The 12973-nt window shown below is 43.7% G+C and overlaps 1 protein-coding gene across 1 annotated transcript in view; it reads right to left on the bottom strand.

Annotated features, from left to right (window-relative positions):
* Positions 1-7550, bottom strand: part of LOC117346029 (E3 ubiquitin-protein ligase RNF170-like) — a 30103-nt gene extending 22553 nt beyond the window's left edge. The window contains exons 1-2 of the mRNA XM_033915248.1: positions 7465-7550; positions 559-631 (exon numbers count right to left, since the gene is read on the bottom strand). Of these exons, the coding sequence (XP_033771139.1) occupies positions 559-631; positions 7465-7502 (111 nt within the window). The 5' untranslated portion in view covers positions 7503-7550. The remainder of the gene's footprint in view (positions 1-558; positions 632-7464) is intronic.
* Between the last annotated feature and the right edge of the window lie 5423 nt (positions 7551-12973).

Here is a 12973-nt window from a genome sequence, read left to right as displayed (position 1 = left end):
ACGCTGCAGCAAGACAGAGGAGGGAGCCGGCAAGACGGTAAACAACCAGGGGCAGCAGAGGAAAGCACTGCATTGTCTTCGACCGGGGCCGCACAAAATACTTCACGGGGCTGCATGCGGCCCTTGGGCCGCAGGTTGGACACCCCTGTTCTAAAGCATTATGTCATACTGTACTGGAAAGAAAAATAATCTGTCATTTTCTTCTGGGCTGCATTTTGATACTATATCACCGGCATGCCACACGCTTTGTAGGCGGAGCCTGCATTTCCATTAAAGCCGAACAAAACTATAGCTAAAAGTGGCTCTGGAGACCAAATTGTTTGTCGTTAAATGCGAAAGTCCGTTATATGCAAGTCTGCTATATGCAATGATTTTCTGCATGTTTATAAAGGCGCACAGCCGGGACCAGCGAACCTCGTCTGCTATAGACGAGGTTCCATTAAAAAGCGAGTCTGTTATATCGAGATTATACTGTATTGCTGCTTTACCTCCAGGCTGTCCATGCAGCTAAAATTATTTATTGTGAAGCAGGATTTAAAATGTAAAAAAAATACTCACTCTGGGGTTTGCAGACCAGTTCTCTTTGTCTTTTTGCTGGCAGTTTGTCTTCTTTTTCTTTACATCGACAAACCTGCAAAAGAAGTTTGGACCGTGAACATTTTTCTGGCTTGCCTTATTTGATCATTCACTCTGCCAACAACGTTAGCATGACATTAGAGGCCACAAAAGAAGTACATTTCTAATGAATACAACAGTGTAAGTTTATTTCTGCAAATTACAGGGACTCAAATGTATCATAAATATTTTTCCATCTGGCTGCCTGGGCTAGGTGCTGTATTTCAGGTGCGGTCAGATAAAAAACCAGAAAGACAAATTTCAAATGTTTATTTTAATCCCTCTGCATTAAACTCTGAATTGAGTGGATACTCAATAAAAATCCTATGCATTAAAGCATTTCTTGAATTTTGTGCCTATGGCTATGAGTCTATATTAATATATCTACCAACAACCTCCCATTACACCCACCTCCATCCCATCTCTCCAATCCCCCCACCCTTCTATTCTCAAGTGCTACTAATCAAATGTGCTTCACTTCCTGCTTGAAAGAGCTTACAATCTAAACAGGCAAGATAGCCAAACAGGGATGTCATGGATACAGTTAAGGGGAACAGTTAATCAGCTGGCTGGGTTGGAGGTCAGAGGGCAGTACAGGACAATCAAGCCATAGTGACATCACTGAGGAAGTTGGCTCTTATTGGTGGAATGAGGCATTATGACATCACAAGCTCAGCTCTGCTTCCCAAAGACTGAAACTCTTCACACTACTACTACTACTATGAATTATTTCTATAGCGCTACTAGACGTACACAGTCACAAAGAAGAAAACAGTCCCTGCTTGAAAGAGCTTACAATCTAAACAGCTAATGTTACTTCCACATGCACGTTAACAAAACAAAGAACAGTTCCTTGTTTCCTTCTCCCTTTCAGAATTTGCCACCGTGAATTGAATTATTGGGATCATTAGGTGAGAAGCCGCTTGCCAAAATGAAGACAAATCATAGATTTGAGTTTACGAGAGCTAATAAATATCACATGCCAAAGCATTTCAAAACGAAGCCCTAAACTGGCGCTGGCAGGATTAGGCAGCTTTCAACAGAGCAAAGAGCTGGTGGTCATGAACATTGCTCTAATGCCATAAAAGGAAGTCAAGGTAAGGCAGCAACCAATCCTTGAGCCGGCTGCAGAGAAAATTTGCCTATTAGATGATGCCATAAAGAGGAGTTTACAAACAGAGCTGCCCCGTGTTTATCTTGAATGAGACCATAGGAACCAACTTTTGAAAACGATTGGGGGTGCTGAAATCATAACTCGCAACAAATTTCCCCTTTCCCAGCAAATTAAAACCAAAAACTTTGGAAAAACAAAATACTTTGGGGAATGACCAGCTTGAATCTAAATGTCAACAGTAAGGCAAGTATTGTGGACAAATCAAAAGCTAGGGTCCTGCCACTCTCTCCTCTTCCTTGCAGCTTGTCAGCATTAGAGAATGACACGGTGACAAAATTCATCACCGTTCCCATCCCCGCAGATAACCGCGGGAAACCATCTTCATGTCATTCTTTAAGGAGAGAAGGAAGAATCAGAGTATAATTGGGCACAACCACTGACCCGCAAGCTTTGCTTTGAAGAATGCTGGTGTAGAAGGACTGAGGTTGAAACAGACACTACAGAATGACAGTCTCTGGTATCCAGAGCAGATATTGTGATGTCATAATGCCTCATTCCACCAGTGCCTAAGAGCCAATAACATCAGTGATGTCACAATGGCTTCATTATCCTTGGCTCACATAAGAATCAGAGTATGAATGGCCACAACCACTGACCCGCAAGCTTTGCTTTGAAGAATGCTGGTATAGAAGGACTGAGGTTGAAATAGACACTAGAAAATGACATGGGATTATTTCCCGCGGTTATCCGCGGGGACGGGGACGGTGATGAATTTTCTCACCGTGTCATTCTCTAGTCAGCATCATACTTTCTCTCCTTCCTTCCTTCCCTCCCTCCATTCAGGCCACTCATAGCACTTTTCTTCAAAAAGAGTCCCTCTCTTCCTCAGTCCATTATCTACACCAGTGTCTCGCAAACTTTTTTAGCTCCAGCACATCAAACAGAGCAAATGTTTTTCACGGCACATTATAACTAAATAAATAATTCTCAAATTTAACTTTTTGTTGGCTATATATAATTTCAAAGTTCTTTAAAATATGTATGTGTAATTGTAACAACGGTGATAGAATAGAATTGCTAATCAATGCAATGGATGTGCTTGTTTTTGAGGGCAAATTAACTCAAAAAGCGGCTCAATAGTCAATAAGCAAACACACATTTCATCATCCATCATCCGCAGTCGTTCTCGTTTTTTTCAATTTAATTTCTGTCAGAGATGAAAATCCAAGGGCTCCTTTTACTAAGGTGCGCTAGCATTTTGAGCGCGCACATGAAATTACCACACGCTACACCGCACGGTACGCATCTAGAATTACGCCAACTCAATGCTGGTGTTAAGGTTTAGCGCATATGGCAATATAGCACGCGCTATTCCATGCGCTAAGACACTAACGCACCTTAGTAAAAGGAGCCCCCAAGTTCACAATGATAAGATCTAAATGGTAACAAAGCCTTAGGATAACTCCTGCATAAAAAATAAAAATAAAATTGCTTGCCGTTAGTTTTCAAGGACCAATCACGTCAAAGAATGATGCGGTTGTATCCTTACAAACACAGATGCTCATAACATTGACAGACTTGTGCATGCAATGTACATTTCATCTACTATGGCTGGAGCATAGGAAACAGAGAGTGGGGGTAAATGGACAATACTCGGACTGGAAGAGCGTCACCAGTGGGGTGCCACAGGGCTCGGTGTTTGGACCCGTGCTCTTCAGCATCTTTATAAACGATCTGGACATAGGTACGATGAGCGAGGTGATTAAATTTGTGGACGACACGAAGTTATTCAGAGTACTGAAGACGCAGGGGGCTTGCGAAGATCTGCAACGTGACATAATCAGGCTCAAGGAATGGGCATCGACATAGCAGATGAGATTCAACATGGACAAGTGTAAAATGATGCATGTCGGTAACAAAAATCTCATGCACGAATACAGGATATCCGGGGCGGTACTTGGAGAGACCTCCCAGGAAAGGGACTTGGGAGTTCTGATTGACAAAGCGATGAAGCCGTCCACGCAATGTGCGGCAGCAGCAAAAAGGGCAAACAGAATGCTAGGAATGATAAAGAAGGGGATCACGAACAGATCAGAGAAGGTTATCATGCTACTGTACTGGGCCATGGTGCGCCCTCACCTGGAGTACTGCGTACAGCACTGGTCCCCGTACATGAAGAAGGACACGGTACTACTCGAAAGGGTCCAGAGAAGAGCGACTAAGATGGTTAAGGGATTGGAAGGGCTGCTGTACAGCGAAAGATAAGAGAAACTGGGCCTCTTCTCCCTCGAACAGAGGAGATTGAGAGGGGACATGATCGAAACATTCAAGGTACTGAGGGGAATAGACTTAATAGATAAGGACAGGTTGTTCACCTTCTCCAAGGTAGGGAGAACGAGAGGGTACTCTCTAAAGTTGAAAGGGGATAGATTCCGTACAAACGTAAGGAAGTTCTTCTTCACCCAGAGAGTGGTAGAAAACTGGAACGCTCTTCCGGAGTCTGTCATAGGGGAAAACACCCTCCAGGGATTCAAGGCAAAGTTAGACAAGTTCCTGCTGAACAAGGATGTACGTTGATAGGGCTAGTCTCAGTTAGGGTGCTGGTCTTTGACCTAAGGGCCGCCGCGTGAGCGGACTGCTGGGCATGATGGACCACTGGTCTGACCCAGCAGCGGCAATTCTTATGTTCTTACTCTAGAGTACACTTATGAAGGGAATCTCTCGTGGCACACATGGAATTTCTTTGGGGCGTACCAATGTGCTGGGGCACACAGTGTGAGAGACACTGATCTATCTACACCATGCTCTTTCCCCTCAATAGTTTCACTTTCCCCTAATTTCTTCTTCCCCCTCGCTCCTCCTCTCTCCGCACCTTTTATTTTATCCTTCTGCACAGGCATAATTTGATGTGTTATATTTGGGCACCTCTCCTTAAATCGTTCTAGCCTGTTTGGTTTCTCATTTCTCCTTGACCCCAGTGGTGTAGAGGGTGAGTGAAGCCTGGGGCAGTGGTGCCCCTCCTCCCGTCATCTGCTACTTCCTTGCCCCCTCCTGTCGCATGCATGCGCGCCCCTTCTTTTTTGCACATGAATATACTTTATCACTATCCTGTAACTGGGCTTGGAAGCGTATTTCTATGCCAGTCTGCTCTTTCAGCCCCATTCTGGTGCATCCCTTAGAACGCATTTCTGCATTGAAAGTTAGGCACGGAATTTGCGTCTAACATTAGGCGCCATTTATAGAATCCCCCAGATAATGTGTTCAGTGCTACGCACATCTCCTAGTGCTCAAGAAATGATAAGTAGTAGTAGAGATGTGCTGCATGGTGTAACTTAAGAACATAAGAATAGCCTTATTGGGTCAGACCAATGGCCCATCAAGCCCAGTAGCCCGTTCTCACGGTGGCCAATCCAGGTCACGAGTACCGTGCCAAAACCCAAGGAGTAGCAATTCCAACATCTCAAAGAATAGCAAGATTCCGGAACCCCAATGAGAGCAACATTCCAGAGCTGAGATTGTGATGTCATAATGCCTCATTCCACAGTGCCTCAGAGCCAACCTCATCAGTGATGTTACAATGGCTTGATTGTCCTATACTTCACTCACATAAGAACATAAGAAAAGCCTTACTGGGTCAGACCAATGGTCCATAAAGTTCACGGTGGCCAATCCAGGTTACTAGTACCTGGCCAAAACCCAAGCAGTAGCAATATTCCAACATCTCAAAGAATAGCAAGATTCCGGAACCCCAATGAGAGCAACATTCCAGAGCTGAGACTGTGATGTCATAATGCCTCATTACACAGTGCCTCAGAACCAACCTCATCAGTGATGCTACAGTGGCTTGATTGTCCTTACTTGGCAGACGTAAGAGGATAAGAACAGCCGTACTGGGTTAGACCAAAGGTCCATCAAGCCCAGTAGCCCATTCTCACGGTGGCCAAACCAGGTCCCTAGTACCTGGCCAAAACCCAAGAAGTAGCAACATTCCATGCTACCGATCCAGGGCAAGCAGTGGCTTCCCCCATGTCTTTCTCAATAACAGACTATGGACTTTTCCTCCAGGAACTTGTCCAAACCTTTCTTAAAACCAGCTACGCTATCCGCTCTTACCACAACCTTTGGCAAAGCGTTCCAGAGCTTAACTATTCTTTGAGTGAAAAAAATGTCCTCCTATTGGTTTTAAAAGTATTTCCCTGTAACTTCAAGTGCCCCCTAGTCTTTCTGAAAAATCAATCCACTTGTACCCATTCTACTCCACTCAGGATTTTGTAGACTTCATTCATATCTCCCCTTAGCTGTCTCTTTTCCAAGCTGAAGAACCCTAACCGTTTTAGTCTTTGACCTGGCATAAATGATTATGCATAAGTTTCAGTATGCCAGAGCTGCTTTTTACTTGTATTCTGCAGCATTACATTACAATAGTATTTATGAATCACTAATATGCCCCAGAAGGAGACAAAAGCATATCATTGATGTTAATTTTTTTGAAAAAAATTTTTTTTTTTAAAAAATGTGATTATTTTTTGTATATTGTGCATTTTAAATATGTTTTAGATTGTAAGCCGCCTTGAAGGTTCTCCCTAGGGTGGCATAGAAAATTTTAAATAAACTTGGGGTTCAATGCAATTTACAATTTAGAAGAGCCTGTCCATATCCAGGGATTACATTATTTCATTAGGTTCGTTGTTATTAGGTGCCATCAACTCGTGTTCTCTGGTGAAGTAATTGTGAGCAAGCAAAAAGAGTGAATGCTGCTACCCGTGTGGCATTTAGAAGCATTAAAAATGTGCAACTGTGACAACAGCCCCCAAGCTGGTAGTAATTTATAGGAATTTAATCTCATTAGCAGATTATGCCTTTCCATGTATCCAGAAAAAGCAAAATGGTAAAACCAGAGGGCATAATTTGAGATTGAGAGGTGGTAGATTCAAGAGTAATATTAGGAAACTAGTCTTATAGCCCGTTATATTAACGGGTGCTAGAATATATGTGTGGGTGTGTCTCTTTATTTCTTTCTCTCTCTCTCTCTCTCCTTAGCCGCTTTCTGTATTTCTTTCTTTATTTTTCCTTGGCTGTCCACCACCATCCCTTGCCTGCTCCCCCTGTCCATTCTCCCTTCCTTTTACTTCCCCTGTGTCCACCACCACTCTTTCACTGCTCCCCTTATCCAGCAGCAGCCCTTCTCCCTTTGTTTACCTCCCCCCTGTCCATCATCACCTCTTTCCTGTTCCCCCTGTCCAACAGTAGGCCTCCCTTCCTTTCCGCCCCCCCCCCCCTGTCCATCAGCACCTCTTCCCCTTACCAGCAGCACCTCTTTCCTGCTCCCCCTGTCCAGCAGTAGGCCTCCGTTCCTTTTTCAAGCCCGTTACATTAACGGGTGCTAGTAAAGCCTCCTTCCCTCACATGTCCCCCCCCCATTTTCAGCCCCAGCTCCAAACCCATTTTTACCCTCCCCAGCCTCCTTCTCGCATCTTTTCCCTTTCAGCCCCAGCCCCCTTTTCTCACCAGCAGCATTTCCCTCCTTTGTAAAAGGAGCCCCGTGTTACTTCTTTTTCTTGATAATGGTAATTGAATATTTTTAACATTTTGTCCATTGAGATACTTAATGCAAAGTTATATTTACTCAGAATTCCAAACCGATTGTTCTTATCTGTCCCTTTTGTTTTGCCTATACTTGCTGAGTTCAGTTTATTAGAGCAGATTAGGTGATGCCATTAACAAATGCTTCCTACCTTGTTTCTGAAGAGCTGCAAAAGGGATGGTGAAGCATGGCTATTATTGTAGACGGGGGGAAATGCTTTCTCTCAGCTCCAACTCCTAGTCCTGGAACAGCTGGCTCAGAAGTGTTGTGATGCCGTGTATCATTGCACTCAATTCATACAGGGCAGCCCATCTATCCGGGTTAAATATTAACTTGGCTCTCTAATGTCAAGGTTTTTTTTTAACAAAATAGTAAAAGCGGAAAAGGTCTTCTATGTAAAGTAAGCCTGTTGAAAGACTGGGCAAAGCCCTGAATGACAGGGGGAAAAAAAGATATGGAAAGATTATTGCTAAAATTAAAAAAAATGCTCACATTGCCACATAAGATTATGCCTTAAGTTAGTTTCTGTATTTAAATATTAACTGGATTCTGACCTTGTTAAGGATTCTGATCAGCTGATATGGCAACAGCCTACTACACACAGCTACGATTCCGATAAACTGAAATAGTCCTAGAAACCCTGTTAACCTCTGGGTGGGTGACTCGTAGCAGATAAGAAAGAAACAGCAAATATGAAATAGTGGATAGGGATTTCTTCAATTTCTACAAGTGTAGAAAACCATCGCTACTAATTGGGCGGCGGGCCAAGGATTCTTCTATAGATCACATAACAAAGGACCTTTTCAGCGATTGCTCACAGTAAAGTTTGCTGTCTTTCATGACCAAATATGCGAAATAGTAGTATTAATTCAGTAGTAAAATGGCTTTTGACGGCTGTATTTTACAACCTCAAGGCCAGGAATCTGACAAGGCAACAGATTATGAGCAAAGAAAAGGCTACTTCAGTTTCAACCAGATTTTAATATGAACACGGACGCAAGTGACAAATAATATTCTGATGCAGGATGCTTTATCTTTTGTGTGTTAGAAAACAGTGCTGGCACCTCACTGAAGGCAGCCTATGGCATGAGTAGGGCAGTGGAATATAGGAATCAGCATTTCCGCTAAGCAGCTTTGAGCGGTTCATAGACAAGTTGGCGAAAGACAAAGGCGCGCGCCGACAACTGAGCGCAAGACGGAGGCGCGCACCAAAGAAAATTACAGTTTTTAGAGGCTCCGACGGGGGGTTTGTTGGGGAGCCCCCCCCCCAGTTTACTTAATAGAGATCGCGCCGGCGTTGTGGGGGGTTGTAACCCTCCACATTTTACTGTAAACTTAACTTTTTCCCTAAAAACAGGGAAAAAGTGAAGTTTTCAGTAAAATGTGGGGGATTACAACCCCCACACCCCCCACAACGCCCCCACAATGCGGCGTGATCTCTATTAAGTAAAGTGGGGGGTTCCCCCCGCCACACCCCCCACACCCCCGTCGGAGCCGTAAAAACAGTAATTTTGTGCGGCGTGCACCTCCGCACTGCGCTCAATTATCTGCGTGCGCCTTTGTCCCGGCGCGCTTTTGACCTGACACTGCTTTGAGCTGTAGAGGAACTGCAGGTGGAAAGTGCTGCTACAAATTTGTGCTTTCGATTGCAAGAGGCAGGCAGGTTCCTTACAACCTGCCTGACTCTCAAGATTGAAAATGAAGAAGACTCTTGCACAGGGCTAAACTAAACTAAACCTTAGGCTTATATATCGCATCTTCTCTATAACAGTAGAGCTCGGCACGGTTTACAAGAAAATTAGAAAGGAGAACAGATACAATATGGATTTGGAATGGTGTCAGGTCAAAAGCGCGCCGGGACAAAGGCGCGCCCAGACAATTGAGCGCAGCGCAGAGGCACGCGCCGCTCAAACTTACTGTTTTTAGGGCTCCGATGGGGGGGCGTGGGGGGGAACCCCCCCACTTTACTTAATAGACATCGCGCCGCGTTGTGGGGGCATTGTGGGGGGATTGGGGGTTGTAACCCCCCACATTTTACTGAAAACTTTACTTTTTCCCTGTTTTTAGGGAAAAAGTTAAGTTTACAGTAAAATGTGGAGGGTTACAACCCCCCAAACCCCCCATAACACCGGCGCGATGTCTATTAAGTAAAGTGGGGGGGTTACCCAACAAAACCCCCCGTCGGAGCCCCTAAAAACAGTAAGTTTGAGCGGCTTGCGCCTCCGCACTGCGCTCAATTGTCTGGGCGCGCCTTTGTCTTTCGCGCCGTTGTCTATGAACCATTTGGAATAGTATGGAGAGAAGCGGAATTTACAACTTTGAAAATAGCCAAGTTTTCAGATGTTTTCGACATGGTTGGAAAGAGCCTAGATCGCGCAGTTGAATAGGAAAATCATTCCACAGTTCAGTAATTTTGAAAAGTAGAGACTTCCCTAATTTGCCAATGTAGGTAACGCCTTTCAGCGTAGGAAAGGACAATTTAAATTTTTGAGTAGATCTGGTAATGTCAGATCTTACAGAATTCCAAGACAGGGGAATTAAAGGAGGAAGGATGCCATGCAAGATCTTAAATGTTAAGCAGGCACTTTTCAAATAAACCCTGGAAATTATTGGAAGCCAATGAAGTTTTTGCAGGAGTGGAGAGACGTGATCAAATTTACTTTTTGCAAAGATCAGCCTAGCAGCAGTATTCTGGATCAGCTGAAGTCTTTGAGAACTTTTCTTGGTCAAGCTTAAATAGACCAAATTACAAAAATCCAGCCTCGAAAGGATTGATTGAACAAGGACAGTAAAGTGTTGATGATGGAAACAGGATCTCACTTTCCTCAACATATGGAGACTAAAAAAACTTTTTTTTTTTTTTTTTACCAGAGAATTAAGATGGTCGTTGAATCTATAATGACACCCAGAACTTTACTTGAGAATTCAATCTGCAGTGGGGATCCTGAAGGCAACAGAATGGTAGCTGCTCTAATTTTGGGCCAAGCCAAAGTAACCTTGTTTTGGACTCGTTCAGTTTCATTTGTACAGTATGGGGCTCATAATCGAAACGGAAATACGTCTAAAAACCGGCCTAAATCGGCACTTAAGACGATCAGTGAGACAAGTCGGCCAAGTGCCGATAATCGAACCGGGTTTTAGACGTATCTAAAAATGACTTAGGCCTTCACAGTGCTGCAGTATGCCCAAAGCTAAAAGGGGCGTTTTAGGAGGAGTGGTGAGGGCGGGATTTGGGCGGGACGTGGGTCATCCTAGATACTGCATGTATAACCAAAAGTTTTACAACACTGCCTAGATGGAACTTGGACATTATGACTTAGGCCATCTAAAACCAGGTCTAAGTCCACAGAAGGTATCCAAAGTGCCCAGATAACTACTGCAGACACAAAGTACAGACCCCCCCACACACTGCTGCAGTGATCACTAACCCCACCACCACCCCCATAAAAATCGTAATAACAACTTTACATATCTGCTTCCAGAACATCAGCACCTGGCAGCCTGACATAGGAAAGCTTGGTAGAGCTGCACAGAGGTAGCTTAAGTGGTCTTGGGGGTGGGTTAGTGAACCATGGAGAGGAGGACCCAGGCCAATAAGCTACTCTAATCACTGCATTCATGGTGAAACATGTGCACCCCCAAAAAAAACCCCAAAACCCTTTTATACTGCCATATAAGTGGCACCTGCAGCCTTAAGGGCTATTGGGGTGGTAGATAGGTGGGTCTAGTAGGTTCTGGAGGTGTTTTGGGGGGCTCACTATGATCTATAAGGGAGTTGTAGTGAGATGTTTATGTGGCACTCTTTTTTTGACATTCACTCTGATGCCATGTCTGGGTGTCCAGTCCATCACTTTACTGGCCCCTCCCATACCCAGGTCTTTTTCTAGACGTTTTTGACTTGGACGGATTTTTGAATGAAAATGGGGTATAAAGATGGATGACTTAGCGGTCTGGACGATCAGACGGCTGGATGTAGTTAGACGATTTTATATGAGAGTTTGCAAACCATTGGACCCCTGAGGAAGGCGTGTTCGCCGAAACACGGACCGTGTAGGGTCCGGTTGGATTTTTATCACAGTATTTTTTATCATTGTACTTTTTAAATTGAATTTTCATGGTTTTATATGCCAGTGTTTAATAAATTATCTCCAGAACATCTGTATTCACAGTTTTTGTTTTTATTAACAATGAAATACATTATGGGCTCCTTTTACAAAGCCGCGCTAGCGGTTTAACGCGCGTAATAGCATGCGCTAAACCGCCAGCCGTGCTAGCTGCTACTGCCTCCTCTTGAGCAGGTGGTAGTTTTTCGGCCAGCGCAGGGGGTTAACGCGTGATGAAAAGTCGCGTGCGTTAACACCGCCCTATATCAATCATCCAGAATTTTTACATACAAATAAGTTTTCAAAAGCTTTCTGAAATGTAGATACGAGAGTCGTTGAATCAGACATTAATAGGCAAAAATCAGCATCTCAGTTAGGAGGTTGAAAAGACAATAATCGTTGAAAATATCTCTTATATAAACAACCTTTTACAGATGGAAAAGCAAATAAAGTAGAGTTGATATGCATCGAACAAAAAATATTCCAAAAGATAACTGGGTGCTAGACCATGTGACACCTTATAGCAAATACATCCAAATTTGAAAATTGCTCTTGCCTCAATAGGAAGCCCATGTAACCTTCGATAATAAGATGTCACTTGGTCTTAATTGAACAGCTGCATTTTAAATTTTGCACAGTCTACAGAAATGTTTTTGTGACCTGCAAAATAGGCAATATTGCAATAATCCAAAATATTCTAAACTAAGGGCTCCTTTTACTAAGCTGCATTAGGGCTTTAACGCACGGAATATCGCACGCTAAATTGCCGCACGCGCTAGACCTTAATGCCAGCATTGAGCTGACGTTAGTTCTAGCCGTGTAGCATGGGTTTAGTGCGCGCTAAAATGCTGTGTGCGCTAAAAACGCTAACGCAGCTTAGTAAAAGGAGCCCTAAGGATTGCACCAATAATTTGAATGGAATAATGTCAAGATAAGATCTAATTAATTACAGTTTTATTTAATGTGAATGTGCAATTGTTATCCATGTAGCAGCATGTCGATAGGCAGAATATTAAATAAATGAATGCATGCATTTTTTTAAAAAATTGAAATTGTAATATCACCGGTATTGACTTTGAGTTGGATTTTCACATTCTTATACTAGTCCATGTAGTTTGAGATAAGAACATAAGAACTGCCATCTCCGGATCAGACCTTCGGTCCATCAAGTCCGGCGATCCGCACATGCGGAGGCCCAGCCAGGTGTACACCTGGCGTAATTTTAGTCACCCATATCCCTCTATGCCTCTCGTAAGGAGATGTGCGTCTAGTTTGCTTTTAAATCCTAGAAAGGTGGATTCCGCAATAACCTCCTCTGGGAGAGCATTCCGGGTGTCCACCACTCGTTGCGTGAAGCAGAACTTCCTGATATTTGTCCTGGACTTTTCCCCCCTTAGCTTCAGTCCATGTCCTCTTGTCCGTGTCACATTGGACATTGTAAATAATTTTTTTTCCTGCTCTATTTTGTCAATTCCTTTCAGTATTTTGAAAGTCTCGATCAGATCCCCTCGCAGTCTCCTTTTCTCAAGGGAGAACAATCCCAGTCTCTTAAGTCGT

Source organism: Geotrypetes seraphini, chromosome 12 (assembly GCF_902459505.1).
Source record: "Geotrypetes seraphini chromosome 12, aGeoSer1.1, whole genome shotgun sequence".
Classification (NCBI taxonomy): domain Eukaryota; kingdom Metazoa; phylum Chordata; class Amphibia; order Gymnophiona; family Dermophiidae; genus Geotrypetes; species Geotrypetes seraphini.
The sequence above is the reverse complement of the archived record's forward strand: the minus strand, read 5'-3'. Positions and strand labels throughout refer to the sequence as shown.